General features: G+C 45.5%; 1 protein-coding gene across 2 annotated transcripts in view; it reads left to right on the top strand.

Annotated features, from left to right (window-relative positions):
* The first annotated feature begins 442 nt into the window (after positions 1-442).
* Positions 443-23,802, top strand: part of LOC149343662 (carbohydrate sulfotransferase 5-like) — a 45,871-nt gene continuing 22,511 nt past the window's right edge. Inside the window, exon 1 of one of the 2 annotated variants that reach the window (XM_089545984.1) lies at positions 443-546. In XM_089545984.1, coding sequence (XP_089402110.1) covers positions 515-546 — 32 coding nt within the window. In that variant the 5' untranslated portion in view covers positions 443-514. Of the gene's footprint in view, positions 547-7,305; positions 7,830-23,802 lie in introns of those variants that run through there. The other variant, XM_089545985.1, reaches the window with a different exon arrangement.

The raw sequence follows: 23,802 nt of genomic DNA, 5'->3' as shown, positions 1-23,802 counted from the left end.
GTGGAGTGTGTAAATGTGGCATTAGCAAAAATTCTTTTTATTATATTCTCGAAAAAAAATGATAGGATAAATGCGAAAATTGGTATATACTTAGAGAAGGAAAAATGAAGGTTCTAAAAGCTTCGACAGCGAAAAACACGACGGCCAAGACGTGGATTTTTGAGGTTTAATAAAGGAAATATTTGGCTACGTTATGGAACATCCATGCGTCTGTTTAATGCCGTGCTCGATAACTCACGGCGGGGATTTCCGGATGGTGTGCGGACACTTCAGTCTCAATTTATCTGCCCTAGAAGATAAGGGTACTTATCATAGTGCAACTTGCGGGCTCGGGACCGATTCTCCGATGTAGCACTTAAGGTTTGTGTGTCCGCCATGTTATCGCTGTCCGATAATACAACGACAAGGCTGAGCCGCACAAAGAATATGACGTTCACTTCATTCCACCTCAGTGGCTCAGCTCTCAGAAGTGTCGCTTGCTACATGGCAGAGAATCACCAGTTGGATCAATGAAATGGCGAGTCAAATGTCTTGCAGCAACGCAAGGTAAGCCTCTTATACCCTACAAGCCAAACACGTTCGTAAGCGTACGCGTGGTGAATCGCCTTCACGTTAAAGACGGCGTGGTTGTCGTGGCACAAGAATGAATGTTTCAGAAAAGCTCCTGCGATCACTGGCAAGAATTCCAGTACATAATATGGCCGGAATGTGGCGTCGTCTCCGCTTGGAGCGAGATTACTCGATCGTAAAGAAGGCAAATGGGAAGGAAAGGATTGGCAGCGATGAGTTCTAAGTTGCGCCAAGTAGTCGCCCCGGATTTTTTAGTGTGCAGTGGGTAGGAGGCTGAGTGTCAGGTTGAGTGCGTTTGCCACGTGCTCGTAAGATTAGCAGGCATGGGGTGTTTTTTTTTCTCAAGCAAAAACTAACCCCAAGTGAAACGTAAGTGGCCTTACCGCTGAACATTCACTAGCATGGGAATCGCACCCGCGTGGGGGTGGGGGGGGGGGGAAGCTTGGCGTCACGGCCGCGTGAGTATCACACGCTGCGCGTCTTCACGTGTTAAAAGCGCTGCACGCGGTCCAGGCTTTAGGTCACGAGAACTCTCTTAATGCATACCTCGGGAGGAAATTTATGCAAATTTCTATCTTGCCAAGAACTCATTTGAGGGGAAGAAGCTCGGAGTCTACAACAGAGGCTCGAAACTGAAGTAACAGAAGCATTTTGAGCTGTGGAACGGAATCGGCAAGAGAGCAGCGTGGAATAGCCGATATGCAACAAATGACAAGATAACATTCTCCGAGGTTAAATCAAAAAGCTATCGGCATGAGTAACTATCCACAGGGAGAAAGTATTTCTGATGCTCATTTTAGGGTACAAAATGAATTCAAAAAGAACGAAAAAACGGTAGAAGAGGGCGTGAAAGCTGCAGGGGAGCAGATGGTGGCTTGAAGTAAGCAGGGATATAATCAGGGATCAATCGGAGGTCAATAGGAGTTCCCTCTGTGCCGCTATGAATGCGGTTCGCCTCATCTTGTTTACATTAACGGCGACAGTGATGAGGCGTCTTGCCATTAGAAAAGGTGTCGAATTTTCCCACCTGATAACAGCATAGAGACGGATCCGCCACTAGCTTACGGAATATGCTTACCAGGCACTGGTATGTGGCTCTGTAACTAGCTAGAGGCAGTTATGCGTAAAGCAGCCTCAAAGTTCTCGGAGTGAACGGAGCTCGCACTTCACTGGCGAGACATGGACGCCAACTTGGAAGCCTTTAATAACCATTGAAGGAAGGCACGGCGCGCCCACACCAAATAACATGACAAAATCCACGTTATAAAAAGCACTGTGGCTTTTTTTTTTGCCTTTTTCAGGCAGAAAGACAAAGTCTGCTAGTGCCTTGATGACAGCTAGCAATACATTGCATTCATTTCCTCCGCAGGGAAAAGATTAGAAAAAAAAAGTAATCTCAACGCTAAGTGACAGGGGAAGTGGCTTTACGTTGCTATAGGGTAACGAAACGATGAAAAACTTACACTGGCGAGTAAAATCTCCGCTGCTTACGACTGTGACCACCTCTGGCCTTTGTGACGCAAGGGTAATCTTGCATATATGTTTCAGGTGTTTTTATGATTTGGATACCTCCCTGTGACGAATATAGGCGATGCACAATGGCAACTAGTGCACAATAAAGATAGACGTTATAATCAGGTAATGGTCACTGTAGTCCGGCGGCGAGCAGGAAAACAGTGAGAATGGCTCCCAAACGAAACTGTTCACTTAGGCTGACCTGCGCCCGCAAAGAACTGGATCACTCGTCGGCGTCGTAGCAACAAGCATGCTCGGCGGTCGACGAACAGGATGTCAACCGCTCTCGGCCGTGCTCGTTTTAAAGCTGATAGCGAAAGTTTGAGATAAAGCTTGACAAGTTACTAGAACACTCTAGAACAACGTAGAGTCCGCCTGGATGCGATCAACCGAGATAAATCTGGGTGCGTCTTGCATCACAAAAATGCGATAAAGCAGCTACCGGCGCTTTTGAAGAATTAAACAAAGGCTGCACAGATTCACGGCAATATGTTGCTGAAGGCGAACCTTTTTGAGCAAAACAAAAATCTCTATCGCTTGCTTCAAAATTTTTCACTGTTTCGGATGCCCGTGGATAAATATTTGACATTTACTGCTTCAGTGGAAGCTACAAAAGAAATCTGACACTTTCGAAACAGTATCCCTAGCTCTTTCTAGAATACAAAAACTGCGCGTCGGCTTTGGGCGTGTTGATTATAATCACCCCTTTGATTTATCACCACAAAAGTCAGCATATATGTCAGCCTATAAATGTCAGCATATCTCACCTCCTGATAAATCCAGACCAATAATTCTGTGTAAGAAGTAAAGAAAGGACACATTTTATTCCAATCTTTTCATACTTGCTAGAACAACTACGCGCTCGTCAGGGTGTGGCCTCTCTGCTTCTCACGTGGTACCATTCTCCAGTGTCTCTTGATCGTCTGGCCCATCTTGTTCTCGCACAGGAAAGAAGGGACGGGGTGCGTCGAGCTGGGTGTCGATGCAGACCGCTGGGTGCATCATAGGTTTCACCTCACTTTGCCTACGTGGCCGTCCGGCGCCCAGCTCAACAGCGTGCCTCCGAGGTGCAATGGAAGCATCACTGGCCGAGTATTGCTAGTCGCTCGTAGCTACCTTGTGCTTCCTGCAAGATCGCTCCTAGCTCGGCCTCGGGCTTTTCAAAGGGCTCCATGCACGCCCTTCTTTTTTTGGATATTCAACGGCTGCTTGGGGCTGGTCCGCACATGTTCATGCACACATACGCACAGTGACGACCACACATGCTGCTCGGGTCCACAAAGGACGGAGAGGCAAAGAGACACCGTCAGGCTCAGTTGGAGCAAAACCGATCTATTCAAGAACTACATATTACCAATACATCATGCGGAGGCTGGGTTCCTCAAGCTTACATGCAGCCGCGTTTCCGCCAGATTCTTCGTCAGGAAGGACGGAGGGGCTCCAGAGCTAACTTTTTTCCTTCGCTCAAGCTCGGCTTCATACCGTTGGCTTGGGACTTTGAGGCGCCGGAGGACCGACTTCCCAGCGGACTCGTCTCGAGCAGCTCGTCTCTCTACTCCCCCACTTTGCTTGTTTCCCCATACATTGAAGTGGTCGCCCTTTCCACGCTGGTGTGTTTATGCGTTCTTATATCAACCCTACCATTTTCCTTCACATTGCTTGCAGCACTGTCCACACTCTATTTCAGTTCTTCATGTTTGGTTGCAACCTTCATCCTTACTTGAGAGTACTGGCACCACACATCTATCATTGACTTCTCTGTTGACAAGATGGGCGCCTGTTTTTTTTACCTTAATTAAGGACCCGCCAAATTCACCCCACCCTAAGAGCCCGGACGCTGCATGAGCGAAACAAAACTAGACGTCCTTGCCTACGCAAAGGCACTGCCGTGTCAGGCAGTCGACATACCCCGTGCTGTGGCCGCGTCCACTCTTAATGTGTTTAAATAGCCTGTCATTCTTCCCCTCCCGTGGATAGTCAGTCATGTGCTTTAAACGAACTCTAGCAAGCCTCGCTTTAGCCCGCTGAAAGTAGACGGCGACGTAAAGGTTGCCTTCGACGGTGACTTTTGGCGACGAGTCGAGCGTGGTAAAAGCCCTCCCGTGCACAACCTTACACGTTATAATCTGTGTGGTCTTCTGCACAGTTGTGTTGTGCTCAAAGGCGACGCAGCAGAGGAAAGAATCTCGGGCATTGTGTTTGACGGCGAGTATATCGGCGTTTCTTCTGGTCAAGCATTCCGTTGGCCATTTGAAGGTGAACCTGCACCTTCATCAAAGCAGAGGAGAGAGGGTGGATGGGGGAGTCTGTTGCTGAGGCACCTAAGAGAAAATTTGACGGCTGTTTCGCACATATGTGATCCAGTGATTGGGCAGTATGCATTCTGATTAGCATTGATTCAACAAAACGAGAATAAAGTATTTTTCGAATCGAAACTTTAATTTTCGTCGATGTGAGTGATTTCCATTGAACGCAAATCGGGCATACAATAGGAGTCGCAGTGCTAGCACGTGTCCACCCTCCATCAATAGCAATGCGCAGTTTCGTTGGCTGCTACTTTGCTTCGCTAGGATGCCGTTCTGAAGACGAAAAGAGGGTATTCCATGTTTTAATGCTCCAGGACGTGAAGATGGCTTCCCTCCCAGATACTACTCGGTGATGCGCTGTACATGAGGATCCCAGCGTTTCTGTTCCACAAAATAGCCAGTTCATATCGGTGTAAGAACGGCGACCTCATTGCCTTCTTCCGGTGGCGTGCCCACTGGGGCAGCCGACATCGCTGAGCTAGCGTCTAGACTTGAAAACTACGCAATGTCTATGAAGCTGCTTGAGAGTGTGCTCCACCACAGTCACGCCAATCGATCTTAATTCCTTCTAGAACGTTTTTGTCCAGTAAAGCTGCAAGAAAATTATTTTATGCTTAAATTTTGTCATGCTTTCGCGCGGCAGGTAATTTTTCAGTAGAGTTTCCACAAGGCCAGAAGCCCCCTTGTTAACCGTAATCAGAGAAGACGCAAGGATGGACGGGCAACGACACTACCCGCTCTTCTATGAGCATCAGGGCGCCACTAGTTGTCTATAAGCTCCGGAGACAATTGAAGTCCATGGCCCGTACATGGGACACAATAAATCATCACCAGGTGCATCACTCAGCCATACAGTCAAAAAAGGGAGCTACCATAAAGCGAATTCGCTGCTACAAGCGCGCAAACTTTGAAACTAATAACTCCGAACTACACGAAGCTTTCCGGGGACTTCCTGGCTTATAATTCATCTCACTCAATCGATCTACATTGGCTATCGCTTATAACGACCTCCCCCAAACTCTGAGAATTATGTGCCAGTAGTCACAATCGCATATCATAAAAGTGCGCTGTAGTTCTCTCGTCGCCTTTGTCGTCTTAGTAATAAGAAAAACGCTTGTACTGCCAAGAGGTCAAGATAGGTCTCCTCCCACCGTGGAATAGGTACTGACATCGTGATAACGAATCTCATTCACTGCCTCAGCACCTCGTCTTCGCTTCCTGAGGCACGAACTCTCTACGATGTTAACCAATAATTATTGCAGAGTTTGTCGCGTCATCAATCCGAGTTCCTACCCTGAAATAGTAATAATACATACGAAAGGCGAACGAGTCACTGAAAATCAGTGTGCTCAGCTTCTCAACTTCGTATTTACATCACTGTTTACATACATTCATTTTATTATGAATGCTTGTTCTGTATTCTTCAAGTATGTGTTTAGGTACAAGGACAGTAAATAAATAAAACAAATAATTCATTCTTTAGAAAAGGCTTAGCTAATATACTGTGTTATTTATTTATTTCACAATACTGCAGGCCTATGTGGCCCAGGCAGGAGGGGCAAACAACCTAACAATACACAAAAGAAACGAAAAAACAACACAGCATCATTCGGCGATAACAAAGGGAAGATAAAAACAACAGCATTAAAAAATACAAAATGAGACAACTTAACCAAGGAAATGTTCTTCCAATGCGTTGCTAAAATTGCTATTTTGAAAAAGGGTTTCTAGCAGCATGTTCCAATCGGAGATGGTTCGGGGGAAGAAGCTATACTTAAATGAATTTGTTCGTGCGAAGATAGGCTGCAGTGTGTGCTCCTTAGTGTGTCGTGTACGTCTGGTGGTAGAAGGTTGAACATAGTTAGGTATTGGAATGTTTACCTCGCGTGAAAGAATCTTACGGAGGAACAAAATTCGGTTTATTTTTCGGCGGTCTGAAAGAAGTGGGATATTATTTTCAGCCATTAGCTTTGTGGGAGAATCATATCTGCTGTATTTGTGGAAAATAAACCTGACTGCTTTCCTTTGAACGTTGACATGCTCATTTACTTCTTTATGGGGACTACAGAGCCCCAGAAAGGTCTTTAAATGAATGGGCGGGGGTGGGGGGGGGGGATGAGGGGGGGGGGAGAAAGTGCTTGGGTGAGGCAGTATACGCGGATCTCCTTCTCGTTCGCCATCTTGTTCAAATGGCTGTCCGCCATTGAAATATACATCGCCAAGAGGAGAAAAATACGCCTCATGCACACTACTGAATTCCTCCTGCATATGCAAACTGAGGGGCCCTTATAGCTTCTTAGGGACGAATAGCCGAGAGCGCAAGGTGTTCGGCGCCTTCACCGAACTATTGTGGCCAGCCCTACAACCACGCCGGTAGGACATCCACAAAACATCCACGTCATTGAGACGCCCAGTTTTCCGGCACACGGAGAAATTGTTGATCAAGCCACCCAGAATCGCAATGTCGTTCGCAAGATGGCGATAACAAAACTTTTGGCGGTGCCTGACGTATTGAGTCCGCCGACAGTGACATAAACGACAGCCATATAATTTAGTCAGGCTCTGATACAGATTTCTAGCATGCTGTTTCGAAATTCAAGAGAAGGAATTAACGAAGAAAGCAACCATGTAGGCGGGAGCACACGCGTCTATCGCAGGAGAAATGCAGAACCTCGCAATTCTTTGTTCGCAATCACGGCAAACAAATTACATATAGCCTGATTATATTCGGCTAGTGAATATATAATAATAGCGATATTTTCTCATTATTGGGCGCATGGACACGTTGGCCAAAGCTTATATGGGAAACATATGAGGATGTAGAGATTTCTGGCAGCGGTGGCAGCGACGGAGGGACGTGGCCTGATTCCTCGTCTGTTTCTACCTTTTTACAGTTTACACCAGCCGCTGATTTTCTTCGGCCCTGCATAGCCTACAGCCCGGATTTCTGCGACCTTAAGCGGTCTTCAGCCTGACGCACCGATAGGCGTATCAAGTTTATCCGTACGACTGCACCGAAATCCACCGCCCCTTGGTGTTATCGACGGAATCACCTGAAAGCGAACTTTTCGACTGGTGTCGTGCCGCGGAACATTTCATTTCTGGCAGCGGTGGCAGCGACGGAGGGACGTGGCCTGATTCCTCGTCTGTTTCTACCTTTTTACAGTTTACACCAGCCGCTGATTTTCTTCGGCCCTGCATAGCCTACAGCCCGGATTTCTGCGACCTTAAGCGGTCTTCAGCCCGACGCACCGATAGGCGTATCAAGTTTATCCGTACGACTGCACCGAAATCCACCGCCCCTTGGTGTTATCGACGGAATCACCTGAAAGCGAACTTTTCGACTGGTGTCGTGCCGCGGAACATTTCATTTCTGGCAGCGGTGGCAGCGACGGAGGGACGTGGCCTGATTCCTCGTCTGTTCCTACCTTTTTACAGGTTGGTAGTATTGTTTTTGGCACATTGCGAGCAGTTGTCGCTTTTCTTTTTATCCCCTCTGCTGCAAATCCGCTGCCAGTGTGTTTTTTCTTTTTACTGTTGACCTGCCGATTTTTGTTTCTACTTCTGCCACCACTGCCTACTACTGCCTACTGATCTTTATGTTGTATGGTGCTGCTTTCATTTGCTTTTCTTTAATACCTTTTTGCAATCAGTTTCCGATTTTGGGTATGGGGACCGAGATAGAAAGTTTCAAGCGCGAACTTCGGAAAGAAATTAGGGAGCTGAAAAGTAGCCTGGAATTTATAAACGACGAGTTTGAAACCCTCAAGACCGAGTGTAGTGATGTGAAGAGGGAAAACTCTGAGCTACAAGCGTCTAACAAGTTACTGATGCAAGAAATTGAAGCTCTGAAAAAACAAGTGCAAGAAAATGCTTTGAAGATCACTGCCCAAGACCAGTATTCAAGGAACAGAAATATAGAAATCAAGGGAATACCACTAAACAAAAATGAAAACTTGATTGATATAATTGGCAAAGTTGGCGACACTCTTGGTGAGCCAATAACGCAGGAGGATGTTGAGGCATGCCATCGCGTACGTGCATGGAATCCATCTGAGGGCCAAAACATTGTTGTGGCTTTCAACCGCAGAGCAAAACGGGATGCGGTTGTCGAGAAGGCAAAAAAGACGAGGTTCACGACTGAAGACTTGGGATTTTCCCCCACCCAATCAGTGTTTGTAAATGAGCACCTGTGCCCGCAACTGAAAAAACTGCTCGGAGAAACTATCAGAAAGAAAAAGGAAATGGGCTGGAAATTTGCCTGGTCTAAGGGCGGAAAGATTTTTGCGCGGAAAACAGAAACTTCCACTGTCGTCCCAATCGCATGCGAAGCTGACTTAGCAAAGATATCTTGAAGTGCCACCCTCAAATGTGCTAGCTTATCTTACCGATTTTCGCGATGACCGCAACACGCGATGTCACACTCCCAAACAAAAATGGCTTAGTTTTTTGCACTGCAATGCGCAGTCTGCAAAAAATAAGAATGACGAACTGACAGCTTTCTTTGACAGCTTTAGTTTCAAATTTGACGTCATCATGGTAACAGAAACCTGGTACACTTCACAAGAAGACGTACTTAGCATGGATGGCTTCAACAGCTTCTACTTAAACAGATGCCGACGCCGAGGTGGCGGCGTACTGCAACTTGTCTCCAACCGCCTTACTTGCAATATGCTCTCCGAATTCTCTGCTATGACAGCTGATTATGAAGTGTTAACACTACAAAGCCAAAACACAGTTTTTTCCGTTATATACCGCCCACCGGACGGTAAACCTGACCTCTTTTTCACGTTTCTAGATAAGTTATTAAGCTTTACATGTTCCAATCAATTGAATCTCATTATTGGTGGCGACTGTAACATAAATTTTCTTGAAGATACTTCCAGCTCCCATGAGTTTCAAACACTTCTAGATTCCTTTCACTGCAGTAACGTCATAACAGAACCCACACGCATCACCTCCTGTTCTGAAAGTCTTCTTGACTTGCTTATCACAAACAAAACAACGGAGTGCGCCAAATCAGGTGTCGTTGCTGCACAGCTAAGTGATCATTTGCCAATTTATCTGATCTGCAAACAAAATGGTGTTTTGAAAAACTGTGCCAATCCCCCAATGTCTTTTCTTACACGAAATATTAACCTGAAAACTCTCAATCTTTTTCGAAGTCGGATGGAATGCACAAACTGGACCTCTGTATATGAATGCACAGATGGAAATCTAGCATATGACACGTTTATGACTGTCCTTAAGAATGTTTACGATAGTTGTTTTCATGTGAAAAGAGTAAAGAGTTCAAAAAAAATTCGCAAGCCATGGCTCACAGATGAGTGCCTCGAAATGATACGCGAAAAAGATGAAATGTACTTTCATTTCGTGAAAACTCGAAATCCTGCAGACTTTTCTGCTTTTAAAAAATACAGAAATAAACTGACGAAGTTCTTGCGGAAATCTAAGAAAGATTACTACGAACATGTTTTTAATGAGGCATCTGGCCGCAGTGACCTCATATGGCGTGAAATAAATCATTTATTGAAACCAGGCACAAAACAGAATGATAGTCTGAAAATCACAATCAACGATCAGCAATTAACTGGTACGCAATTAGCATCTCATTTTAACGAATACTTCACAACTCTTGCAAATAGCAACTATAATGAACATGCAAAACTCTTTTTAGGTGCACCTAATGCAAACTCTGCTTTTTTTGAACCTATCACACCACAGGAAATTCACTCAGTTTTTATGTCCTGCAAAAACAGCAAAGCACGAGATATAGACGGGCTGGAATTCAGGCCTATTAAGTTTGTTGTCGACCTCCTGGTAGACGTTATTGCCCATATTTTCAATGTGTGTCTAGCCACTGGTGTCTTTCCATTGAACATGCAGAGGGCTAAAGTGACTGTCCTGTACAAATCTGGAAACAAAAATGAGCTTTCGAACTACCGCCCAGTTTCGGTGCTGCCAGTTATCTCAAAGGGATTCGAAAAAGTCACCTGTCAAAGGATTATGTCATTTTGTAATAAGCATAATGTTTTGTCGGAGCGCCAGTTTGATTTCCGCCAAAATATGTCTACGGAACTGGCTCTTCTAACCCAAAAAGATTTCATTATCAAAGGATTCGAAGAAAGAAAAATAACATTAGGTGTTTACGTTGACTTTTCAAAGGCTTTCGACAGAATTAATCATCAAACTCTTTTCGCTAAATTAGAGCACTACGGTTTTCGTGGCATTGTCCTTGCTCTCCTAAGATCTTATTTAGAAAACAGAAAACAATTCGTTTCTATCGGAGAAGAGCAGTCCACATTACGAAGCATAGCATGCGGAGTACCACAGGGCAGTGTCCTCGGACCGGTACTCTTCAATATATACATTAATGATATAACACGGGTATCCCCAGAAGCCTCTTTGGTAATTTATGCAGATGACACGAGCTTTTTCATTCAATGTGACGATACGACGGAACTCGAGAAATTTGGAAATATTACCCTGAATAAATTGTCAGAATGGAGCAAAATTAATTCTTTAGCAATAAACAATAAAAAAACAAAGGCTGTCATTTTCTCGCCATCACAAAAATTTGTTGACCGTAATCTTAATCTTTATTTAGGATCTGAGAAGATAGAAATAACAAAGGAAGTGAAAACGCTCGGTGTCACCTTTCACGAGAACTTGATCTGGGATATCCATGTAGGCTGTGTGATTAAATGTCTGGCCAGGGCTTGCGGGATACTTTGCCGATTTAGACAAGTTCTTCCACTCAAAATAAAGCTGCTACTTTATAATGCTATTTTCAATCCTCCCTTAAACTATTGTAATCTTGTATGGGGAACTACATCACTAACGAACATCAACAAACTCCTTCTTTTACAAAAAAGAGCTCTCCGTCACATAGCAGATGTTCCATACGACGCTCACACAAGTGACCTGTTCCCCTTACTTGGTGTTGTTCCTGTGACACATATGTACGAGCTGAATGCCCTATTGAAATACAAATATTCCCTGAAATTTAATCGGATGCCTTTTCTACGATTATGCAATTTAACAAAACCACCCGAGGTGCCGTACAATATAAGAGAGAAGTATGGTTGGTGCCGTTTTCCCGCACGAATCATGGTCACAACAGACTACAATACATTATGCCTACTTTACTTAACAACTATCATAATTCAAACACGGACATCCACACACTATCGAAACAACACCTTAAGTGTTTGTTCACTCACAATTTAGGGAGGTAACGTCAATGTTTTGAAAGCTTGTTTTATTATTGCAGCCTTTTGTGCACGTATTTTTAATGGTGGCTGCATTACACTGTCTGTGGTAAAACTGTGGTCTGTGCTTCTATGCCTGCAAATGTAGCAGGAAATGTTTTTAGTCCTGTATAGCCATATATCAATTTCGCCGTTAGATGTTCTTCAGTGTGCAAAATATTGGTGATTAAGTATTAGTATTCGTCTCATTGAATCCATGTCTATCAGTTACATTGAACCAGTATTATTACTTTTTACTAATATGCAGCATTTTTGTTTGGAATTACTATGTATATTATGTATTTTGTGTTTACTATATATTTTGTGTTTACAGTTTCTATGTATACTACATGCTCTTATCTTCGTACAATTTTAATCGCAACTTTGTATTATTTCTGCTGTTATCCGTTGCCAAGAGAAAACAAGGGGTAAGAACCGTTGTCAAGCTGCTCGAGAAGCAGCTTTTTGTTCTTATCTTTGCATTTATTTCTGTATTGAAAAAAATGCTAAATAAATTGATTTGATTTGAATTGATTTGATTTGAAAAGGGGCGGGGAGGGGTCAAAAAATTTATGCTAAGGCTTTTGCCCCAGAACCGGTATGCGGGAAAGCATGTTTACAACGGAAAACCGGGGAGTGTGAAAAGGCACTGGCGGCCGAATCTCGCGCCTGTTGCGTACGAGACGGGTGTTCGAATCCGCAGGCCACCGCTGCCGCAGCGACTGATTAGCTGCTGAGCCTAGTAAAGCGGAGTTGTACTTCCTTACTACACTGGAGCCACACACAGAGGTTGTGATGAATCATCTCATGAAAAGGAGAACTGCTGGAAGCTCTACGGCAAAGAATTCGGCGAGAACGCGGCGCTTGAAAGGTCAGGAAGAGAAATTTAGGATTCAAAATATGAGAAGAAATGAGCAGAGGAACAGGCGTGCCTGCAGAAGCATTCGGTTCACATAAATACATTTTGATGTTAGAACTTCGAAATGTTTGCAGGACGCGTGTCTAGCTTATAGTGCTGCATGTGTTAGCGAAATCAAGCGAGAAGGCAATGAGCAGAGAAATCTTTTTCTTTCATTGGCTCAAATGACATCTCTACAGAACAGCCCCTCTAGAGTTGTGAAATCGCTGTGCGAGGTTAAGATGCCCTATATGCGGATGCGTGTGGTAGCTCATAAATTATTGCTTCAGTCATCTTTTAGGAGCCCTAGATGAGGCAGGGTCTCTGATATCATTTATCCGCCTGCGAAGGAAGCCTTGCACAGAGTAGGGAAGCTGTGTTCGAGAAGAAAAAAGGGAAAGGTAAGACGTCATTCATGACAGGTTTTAATCAAGAGCCCTTAGCAGTGCGTCTCTCCGGCAGGTGGCTTTTAATTGGAGCTAGGTATTGCTGTATGAAAGGGAGAGTGAAGGTGAAGAATTGACTCTCCGCTGGGAACAGCAGCAGTTTATTGGCTATAAAACATCGCTAATAGAAGATACCTTACGGCTGCATGGATATTGCTTTAGGGCTGTGTTTAAATGAAAATTTAACTAAAAATAACGCAATAGTTTGGAATTTTGTAATTACGGGAACGATCTGGAGTGCTAGTAAGTTTTTCAGCCAAACATGCTCTGTACAGGAGCTATAGAGCAAAATCAAACAGAAGGGAAAGAATGCGTTACACGTTAAGGGTGTGACAGTTAACCAAAATATCCTGGAGTGTTGGAAAAGAAAAATTAAGTGTAATGCCCCTTCAAGCAGCCATATTACAGTTCAGAACACTCGACGAAAGGTTTCATTATCTACCGGCTGGGCGCTTCGTACCAATCGCTATTTAATAAGGGTCGTTCAACGAACAAAAAGTTGCAAATGTTTTGGATACTTCTATGAAGTTGTTTCAGTTAAAGACACGTCATCATGGTGGTGCGCACAGCCGTGACCATAAGTCATCATGTTGCAAGGGCTCTGATGAGCCTTGTCGCGAGGCACATACGGTAGCCCTCAAGTATAAAGTTTACAGCGCGAAAAGGCGAATCTTATGTTCATCCTTCACGGCTTTGATACCTTAAAAGACGCCGTAGGCGCCCCACTATTAACCTCAAAGCAGTGGTTGTAGCCTGAAAAATATTCATGAAGGACCATAGTGTCTCCTGCGAAGGACTGCTACAAGTCCTCATTGATTTTCGTTTAGGACCACACTGGCTTCCTTACACATCAGTTGCACTAAGCAGACGCGGTCTTTTGATCGCCCCGCGCTACAGCAGAGCATGTATTATATTATTATGTGCATAGGTTTTTTTTTACTTTATTTATTTAGTAATACTGCAGGCCAATACTTTGGCCCAAGCAGGAGGGGTATATCACAAACAAGAAAGCACAGAAAAGCGTATACAATACAACATGAAATGAATATAATGCACAAAAAGAAGCACAAATGAGAACTTCAACATCGCTAATTTACACAAAAATGATTTTGCAATGCAGCCATGACATCGTTTGACTGAAATACACTAATGGGAAGTGAATTCCAATCGTTTACCGTTCGAGGGAAAAAACTGTACTTATAAGCGTTTCGGTGCAAGGAAATACTCATGACTGTCTCGTGTTCTCCTCGTAGAAGGCCGACATACGGAAGCTGGTAGCGTCATATTATTTTTTCCAGAAAGAGAGTTATGTAGCAGTAGTACCAGACGATTAGTTTTTCTGCGTATTTCAAGTGTCTGTATTCTATTTTGTACCATTATTGAGGACGGCGAATCCTTCCTGGCATATTTCCCGTGTATAAATCTCACTGCTTTTCTCTGTACTCGCTCAAGTTCTTTTGTGTCTTTCATGGTATGCGGTTCCCAGAGTTCGGAAGCATATTCTAACTTCGATCTCACTATTGCATTGTAGGCTAACATTTTAGTCCTTACAGGCGCGTTTTTAAGCTTTCTCTTTATGAACCACAATTTTTTTAGCGCTGCTGAGCAAACATACGAGATATGAGTAGACCATGTAAGCTTATTGTTAAGGGTAACGCCAAGGTATTTGTATTTGTCGACTTCGAGGACAGTTCTATTTACAAGTTGGTACGGAAAAATGCTCGCAGATTTTTTTCTTGTTACGCGTAAAAGTACAGTTTTTTTCCGCATTGAGCTCCATTCCCCAATTGAAACACCAGTCAGTAATTTCTGCAAGGCATCTTTGCAACACATAATGATCATCATGGGACACAATTTTCTTGAAGATAACACAATCATCCACGTATAACCGAATGGACACATTACCAGGAATAACATCAATCAAGTCGTTAACATAAATTAAAAATAACAATGGTCCTAGCAAACTCCCCTGATGGACTCCTGAGGTGACCTGACGAGCACTGGAAGTACAATTTATAATATCAACAAACTGTTCTCTGTTTTTGAGATAAGCACATATCCACTGTATGATACCAAATGGGAGTCCAATTTTATCTAATTTATGTAATAACTTTGCATGAGGAACTTTATCAAAAGCTTTGCTGAAGTCCAGAAAGAGCAGATCTATTTGTCCAGATAAATCAAGTATGCGGGATAGCTCATGTACCGGTGTTACGAGTTGAGTTACAGTGGAGAGTCCTTTCCTGAAACCATGCTGAAAAGGTGATAGTATGCTATGATCTTTCAAAAACTCTTGTACGAAACCAGCGACAATATGTTCCAATGGCTTACAACACGTGCTAGTAATAGATATAGGACGGTAATTTGAAACAGTTTGGCGGTCTCCTTTCTTGTGTACCGGCACAACACGTGCTTTACTCCAGACTGATGGTATTGCGCCTAATTTTCAGGATAACTGAAAAAGATTAGAAATGAATTCAGATAATTGTTCAGAATATCGCCTCAAGAAAGCATTAGGAATGTTATCGGGCCCAGCTGACCTCTTAATATTTATATTTAGAAGCAATGCCAGGCCACCTTTGCGACTGATTAAAATATGATCTACCGATGGGCTACTTGACGAAATTAGAAGGCGCCGACCAAAAGAAAGGATGAGATGACGTTTCGGCTCCCCCACGGGAGCCTTGTTCACAATGAGGGACAACGTAGCTGCGTTGTCCATTTTATACACGGCGCAAGAGCGAACCCAGGCACCTGGCGTAGATTGGGGGCAAGTTTCCGTCATTCCGATTAAGCGTATGCGCTGTCGTCTGGATAATCAGCGATTACAGATAGAGGCGTGATATCTTGTCCTTTTCTTTTTCGATCACACGTGCCTCTGCCCAGTCTATGTTGTGATTGGCGGATACTGAGTGCTCGGCAAGCGCATTTTGATCTGCGCGCCGGTTTTTGACGTCATTCTTGTGATCACGCAGTCTCCGCTCAAAGTCACCCGACTCGCCAATGTACACAGACGGGCAGTCCGCACATGGGATCGAATAAATAACACCTGGGAACTTTTCCTTCTTCAGTTTATCTTTGTAGTGCACAATCTGACTCCTCAGCTTTCGAGCGGGTACATGTGCGGTCTTTACATCGTATGACCGTAATATGCGCGCCAATGGTTCGCTGATGCCAGGGACATAGGGAATCGCGGCTCGTTTCTGGGTTGCGGGATTTGCCTGCAGCCTGGGACGTTCCAATTGACGCTGTACAGAGTCCATGACGTGTACAGGATAACCACAGGTGGACAAGTCTCGCCGTACACATACATCTTCAGCAATCCGGTCTTCTCCTCTGGAACACACCTCTTTTCGTCGGAGGAGCGAAGACACCACGGAACGTTTCTGGCAATCAGGGTGAACGGACTTAAAATGGAGATAACGGCCGGTGTGCGTGGGTTTCCTGTAAACAGTGAAATATATAGACGTGAGGACTGTCTCGAAACGAGAATATCTAAAAACGGGAGATGGCAGTCGATTTGCTCTTCAACGGTGAACTGTATGCTAGGTTCCAAGCTGTTAAGGTGAATAGCAAAGTCATGTAATGCTTCTTTCTTCAGGATGCAAAAACAGTCATCCACGTACCTCAGGAACGCCTTCGGGGCAGGCGTGAAGGACGCAAGGGCGCGGCATTCGGGCTACTTGTACTGGAAAGTTCACACTGATCACTTTCTGTAAACACACTTTGAAAATATACATTGAAGTATTCAGCAATGCAGTGCGCATCCTCTATTTCAGTTCCGTTGACGTTAATGCTTTGTATCTGTTGTTTTCTCTGGCTTCGGTGCAGCCAAAACTTTTTAGGATCGCTAGAAATAAATTCTTCAAGATTCAATCTGTAGAACTCATCTCTAGCCAAATTTACCTTTCGTAGTAAGTCTTGTTTCAGCTGCGTAATTTGCGGGGTTGTGGCTTTGTTCCCCTTTCTCAGCCTTTTTATTTTACGCTTGGTCTGAATAATATCCCGATTTATCCAAGGATTCAGGCGCTGTTTTCGAACTACCTTTAAAGGAACAAAGTGCTCCGTACAGTACTTCACAGTCTCCTCAAAACGTTGCCATGAAAGTTCAACATTATTTTCGATTATATCAAGTTGTGCATCTAAATAATCTATAATCGCAACATCATCTGCCTTAGTGAAATCTCTAATTGTTTTAACTGTTCTATGATCTTGGTGCTTCTGCGCAGCAACTTTCCAGCAAAAAGATATCAGCTTGTGATCTGATATACCAGGCTCCACCGTTGTTGTTCCATCCGAAAATACTTCGCTCAGGAATAGAAGATCAAGAATATTATTTCCACGGGTATCATTATCAACAACCTGCTGGAGGCCCAGACTTAACATAATATCCATCGCTAAGTGACGAGAAACCGATGAACCATAAGTTAAACGATTCCAGTTTAGACACGGCAGATTGAAGTCACCTGTTATTATTAAGTTTTTTCCCTTTAGTCTCAGGAGATGATCATACAACTGATGCATAAAAGAGTCATCAGCCCCTGGGGCCCGATATACAGAGCACAAAAAAAACGACATTCCCCAGATAGATATCATCGAGAATAAACTTTCGTGTTCCTTGATTTGATCTGCAACTGTTACATGAACACTGGATTTTGTTATGACTACAATACCGCCACCGCGAGAACCCCTGTCTTTTCTGTACAGATGATAGTTCGGCGGAACTATTTCGTCGTCGCAAATGGCTTCATGCAACCAAGTTTCCGAAATGATGCAGACATGGGGGTCATAATACAAAAGCAAATCTTCCAGCTTATCTGTCTTATTTACATACTTCTGGCATTGAATGAGAGAAGCCGGAGCTAGTGCGCCTGCAAAAGCTAGCTTTCGGACGTTGAGCTGTTCGTTCTAGAATTTTGTTTGCGGCTCGGTGAACTATCAGTTCCAGAAATCTGTTTACGGGAGTTGGAGGCAACATCCCAAGAAAAATACAGGTCATCAATTCGTAGCTTATCGTGTATTAGCTGAACCTTTTTTCCGCTATTTTTGTCTGCCTTCGCACTAGTCCAAAGCAGTTTGCGTTTGCGCCGCGTGTCAGCGCAGTAATCATTCTGAATAGAAATATTTGAACCTTTTAGCTTGTATGCGTTCTGCAGGACTGAATGTTTTTCCGTGTAGCCCTGGAAATACATGATAATCGGCTGGCCATCTGAACTCTTCCCAAGCCTATGTATTCTTGTCACCGACGAACAGCTCACGCCCAATTTATTCAGAAAGACGTCGTTTAAAACCTTGTCACGTAAGGGCGACAAAGTTTCATTGGGAATTTCCGGAATGCCAAAAACTATCAGATTTGCTAGCCTACTTCGATCTTCTAGGTCGATCAGCTTGGCTTGCTGTGATTTTAGTATCTCTTCCATTTTACTTACAGTTGTGAACAAGGTAGCAGCTGTGCTCTTATTTTCTTGTACGTCTTCTTCCAACTGAGTCAAACGCTTGTTAAAACTATTGACCGCTTTTTCTGTATTTTCAAGGCGCATTTTCAAGTCCGCGATATCATTTTTTATTGCCTGTTGTCCTTCTATCAAGGATTGAAACATTTCAACTGTTGGTCCAGGATTTTCCTCAACATCGCCACACATCAGTTTGCAGGAGCAGAAACAATCATAGGCTATACTTATACAAAGTTGAGGGCACGGCAGAACAACTAAAAACCTATTGTCACTACGCAACGAACAGTTGTGACCAACCTGTACAAAGAAGATGAGGCGCATGGTGAACGACCTGCGCCAAGCGCTTTCGCCGTGCCCACTCGTGGCTGCAGTGCTTTAAAAGCACTGCAGCCACGATAGATATGAATAGGAATTTTGCCCTCCATGTTTGCTTATTCGGCCGTTCACTGGAACCCATGACTCTCACATTTCGTGAAGCGAGAGACACTTACTAGTCAACTTGCAGCATCGACTGCAGCAGAAATGCGCCGTATTTAGGTCGTCTATTCTTGGCTTCCTTTAACAGCTGTGTTAAGGATTAAAGGTTGACTGATTAAGATTTTAGAAGTAATTCAAACAACTACGGAATTCTACTGCATCGGCCTCCGTGAAAATTCCCATTTACTTTGTGAAATCACTCTCTTTAATACTAAACTTGACGCTTAGAAGCCGCCACAGCCGGCTTCCTGCCTACTCCGGCATTCATGCAGGGAGGCTTAATGAAGACCTAAAAATGAGCTTTCAAGATTACACTACCGAGAACAAGACATTTAATCACTTTATCGGCTCCATGAAAGTGTGCCCAGCTAGGTAGTCACGCCGAGCTTCTTTGCGATGTTTCAAACTCAAAGACCATTGAAATATCAGGCGATCATCTCCAACAGCCGGCGACGTCGCTTCGGCGGACGCGCTTGTTGCAACGCCCATTTTTCAATTGTGCCTCTCAAATATTTCAACTTTTCTCTGTTTACACACTGCAGCGATTGTGGTTCAGCTCGACGCAGTAAGCAGGCTCGTGCACTTTCCTTTTCATCCTTCCCTCAATTGCAACAACTCCAACCATTCCTGCTCACACGTGGGCCGCCGCCCATGCGTTTTGAGAGCGCCGTTTCGGGTAACGATGCCATCACACGCCAGCTGCCGCTCCTGGCAACAAAGGGGTTTTGGCGGCGATGCGATCGCACACAAGCTGCAGCTCCTCGCTCTGTCGGCGTTGTCGCAGCAATGCCATCACACACCTGCCGCTCCTCGCTCCGTCGGTATTATGGAGGTGATGACACCACACGTTAGCTGCCGCTCCTCGCCCGTTGATTTTCTGGCGGTGAAGCCAACACACGCCAGCTCCCGCTCCTCGCTCCGTCGGCGTTCTGGTGGCGATGTCATCACATGCCAGATACCGCTCCTCGCTCCGTCGGCATTCTGGTGGCGATGCCATCTCACACCAGCTCCCGCTCCTCACCCGGTGGGCGTTGTGGAGACGATGCCAAAACACAGCAGCGGCTACTCTTCGCTCCTTCGGTGTTCTGGTGGCGATGCCATCACACGCCAGATACCGCTCCTCGCCCGGTGGGCGTTGTGGTGGCAATGCCATCACACAGCAGCTGCGATCTTCGCTCCTTCGGCGTTCTGGTGGCGATGCTATCAAAGGCCAGCTGCCGCTCTTAGCTCCGTCGGCGTTTTGACGGCGATGACATCACACACCAGCTCCCATCGTCGGCGTTGTGGTGGCAATGCCATCACACAGCAGCTGCGCTCTTCGCTCCTTCGGCGTTCTGGTGGCGATGCTATCAAAGGCCAACTGCCGCTCTTAGCTCCGTCGGCGTTTTGACGGCGATGACATCACACACCAGCTCCCACTCCTCGTTTCGTCGGCCTTGTGGTGGTGATGCCATCACACAGCAGCTGCGCTCTTCGCTCCTGCGGCTTTCTGGTGGCGATGCTATCAAAGGCCAGCTGCCGCTCTTAGCTTCGTCGGCGTTTTGACGGCGATGACATCACACGCCAGCTCCCACTCCTCGCTTCATCGGCGTTGTGGTGGTGATGCCATCATACAGCAGCTGTGCTCTTCGCTCCTCCGGCTTTTGGTGGCGATGCTATCAAAGGCCAGCTGCCGCTCTTAGCTTCGTCGGCGTTTTGACGGCGATGACATCACACACCAGCTCCCACTCCTCGCTCCGTCGGCGTTCTGGTGGCCATGCCCTCATAGGCCAGCTGCCACTCCTCGGCCAGTGGGCGTTGTGGTGACGCTGCCATCGCACCCCTACTGAAAAATCCGGTATGAATTTTAAACCGGAACCGCATACCGGGTTATTGTACAGGATTTGCGATACCGGATTACCGGAATATCCTGTATAAAACAGGACAGTCCTGTATAATACAGGACTCTCCTGTTTTGTACAGGATACTCAGGTAAACCGGTATCGCAAATCCTGTACAATAACCCGGTATGCGGTTCCGGTTTAAAATTCATACCGGCATACAGGACAGTCCTGTATTCTACAAGCTAGGCCCGTATTATACAGGAGGGCCCTGTATCACAGGACAAAGGCAGGAATAAAATGCTTCAAATATATCCCACTTGGACTAAATCTGCCCAAAAACTGGGGCCATAAGTGTACATGCCAAATGCTGCAATATACAGAGCCTCAGAAACTGGTAATCTGCGATTATCAGCGACTCGTATTGCAGTCGATGTGCAATTGTGTTATTTGCTCCCAGCTTTTACCAAGTATTGGTAGCTTGGTGAGTATTATAATGCATCAAAAACTCCAAAAGATGTTTATTTTTTTCGCAGGTCTTGAACCAGCTCACTGAGGTAATAATTTAACTCTTTGCGACGATCTACCGGCGCTGGGGTCTCTACAGGGTGCTGGCCAATGAAGTAGTCAAAAGCACCTGCTGAAAAGTAAATATGATTGGTAGTACATAGTGCCCCCAGCTTATCATTTAATTGGGCACTGACACACAACATAATGCATTGAGAACTGTGACATGCAACTTACGGCCATTATTACTTTATTCATTGCGCAAATGCATAGAATCGCTTCAATTACCTAAATATATTGAGCATTCTTTAGCCAAAACACTACGCACACTGAATATAGTCGAAACGTTGAATCAAGATGCAAGAATATATCTCGTTAGTGTATGTATGCTCTCTGCAAAATTCGATGATATTCATAGGCATATTTATTTAACCATGACATGAACGCCCGCCCTGAACTTGAAAATTTGTATCTTTCAACCACACAAGAACACTGCCTGGTACATAAGAGAAAAAGATATATTACAGATACCAGCAGTCTAGGGCAAACATCGCGTCCCATGAATTTTAGAACCGCACCTTGTCCATATTTTAGCACCGTGATAAATTATTAGACTTCAACGATTGCTTCGATGCGCAGACACAACGTACAGTACCTTAGAATCTCGCACAGTCCGTATGTCGACGCCGTTGCGGCGAACAGCACGCTCCCACGTAATCCTACGTCAGTCTTTTGGGAACGAAAACACAAGCACTTTTGGTCCGTTGTCATAGTTTACTCTACAGTTGGGCACGCAGCAGCGACCCATTGCTTCAACAGCAGGTCACGACACGCCAAGATTTAGGTATCACGATGACAAGCAATTTCCTAGCCAGCACTCACGAACGCAACAGCAATAAAACGCAGCAGCGCACGCTGACATGTCCGGCTACACGACTACGGAAGGGTGCAGAACTGGTTGAGGGAAGAAAGGACACGTCTCAGTGTCGGAGGAATGCGGAGGGGTCAACGGCCAAAGTGGCTGACGTCAGAGCGGGGGGAAAGGAAAGCGCGCAGGCCTTGGGAATTCTCAGACCCAGGAAAAGCAGAGAAGGCAGTGATGAGAGAAAAAAAAAAGCTTTAAAAAAAAATTGCGAAGAGACGGGTTACTCGTGTAAGGTTTCTACAGGTGGTTTTTGTTGTTATTTTGTTCTCTGGAGCGCTGTATCTTTTAGCTAGCATGGAGCGTCGCCCTTAAGGGAACACCCAAGCTGCCGGCTCCATTGAATTAACCTTTTCTTCGTCGATAGAAATGTTCTGGGCGATTTGTGATTAGTATGTCTTCCTGATGGAGTGAACGGTGGGGCCACTCGCGATGGCGCTTGGACAAGTTGCGTTATCAATGGACTATCACTTGATGAAGAAGAAGTGCAAAGAATTCCTGCACGAAAGCCAAGAATTTTATTTCTTCACCGATGCGTCGCTACAGACTGCCGCTAGCGAACATTAAGAAAGCTGCTGCAATGAACGCGACAGTAACAAACCTTTTGGAGCCTCTGGCGCAGTCACCGGAGGCTCGCCATGTTTATCAGCCAGTCGTGAAGTTCTGCACTGTGAAACCCAGAGTAATCTGCGCAGGACTTACGAAGACTGCTGGCGGATGTATACTAGCCGTTTGCCCGCACACAGCAGCCCTGGCTTTGTGAGGGTGCTGCACGGGAAGCCAATATGGCGGTTGCGCTCCATTCACCTTCGTGCAGCCCCCGCCTTTCATACACAAACTGCATGTTTTGCCACGCTTAGCCCTTTTCTTTTCCTAACCCTTTCAACAAAACCGTGTATGTGTTGATTATCGCACTTATGCGCACGCTTACCCCCCCCCCCCCCCCCCCTTCCCCTTAAAAATATCTGCTGGCGTACAACAGTCAATCTGCAGACCAAGCACCAAAACCGCAGCACATATCGCTCTGAATACAGGCTGGTATGTCCGGTTTGAGCTCCGTACCGGACTAGTCTGTCCGGTTTGAGCTCCGTACCGGACTGGTCTGTCCGGTTTGAGCTTCGAACCGGGAATGAACTGTCCGGTATGAGCTCCGTACCGGAGCGGTCTGTCCGGTTTGGGATCAATACCGGACCGGTATGAACCGGTATAGCGATCAAACCGGACGGGTCTCGCCGGTATGAGAGTGATACCGGACCGGTATGAAACCGATATGTTCCGGTAAAATCCGGTTTGCCGCGATACCGGATTTTTCAATAGGGACGCTAGCTGCCGCTTCTCGTTCCGTCGGCGTTCTGGTGGCGATGCCATCACACGCCAGCTGCCACTCTTCGCTTCGTCGGCGTCGTGGTGGCGATGCCATCACACGCTAGCTGCCGTTCTTCGCTCCTTCGGTGCTGTGGTGGTGATGCCATCACACGCGTGGTGCAGCTCCTTGCTCTGTCGGCGATCTGGTGGCGATGTCATCATAGTCGAGCTGCCGCTCCTTGCCCGGTTAGCGTTGTGGTGACGCTGCCATCACACGCTGACTGCGCTCCTCGCTCCGTCGGCGTTGTGGTGGGGATGGCATCACACGCCAGC

The sequence above is a fragment of the Amblyomma mixtum genome, chromosome 5, assembly GCF_055824585.1.
Source record: "Amblyomma mixtum isolate Tamu chromosome 5, ASM5582458v1, whole genome shotgun sequence".
NCBI classification, from domain to species: domain Eukaryota; kingdom Metazoa; phylum Arthropoda; class Arachnida; order Ixodida; family Ixodidae; genus Amblyomma; species Amblyomma mixtum.
Note: the sequence above shows the minus strand (reverse complement) of the source record. Positions and strands in the feature narration are given on the sequence as shown.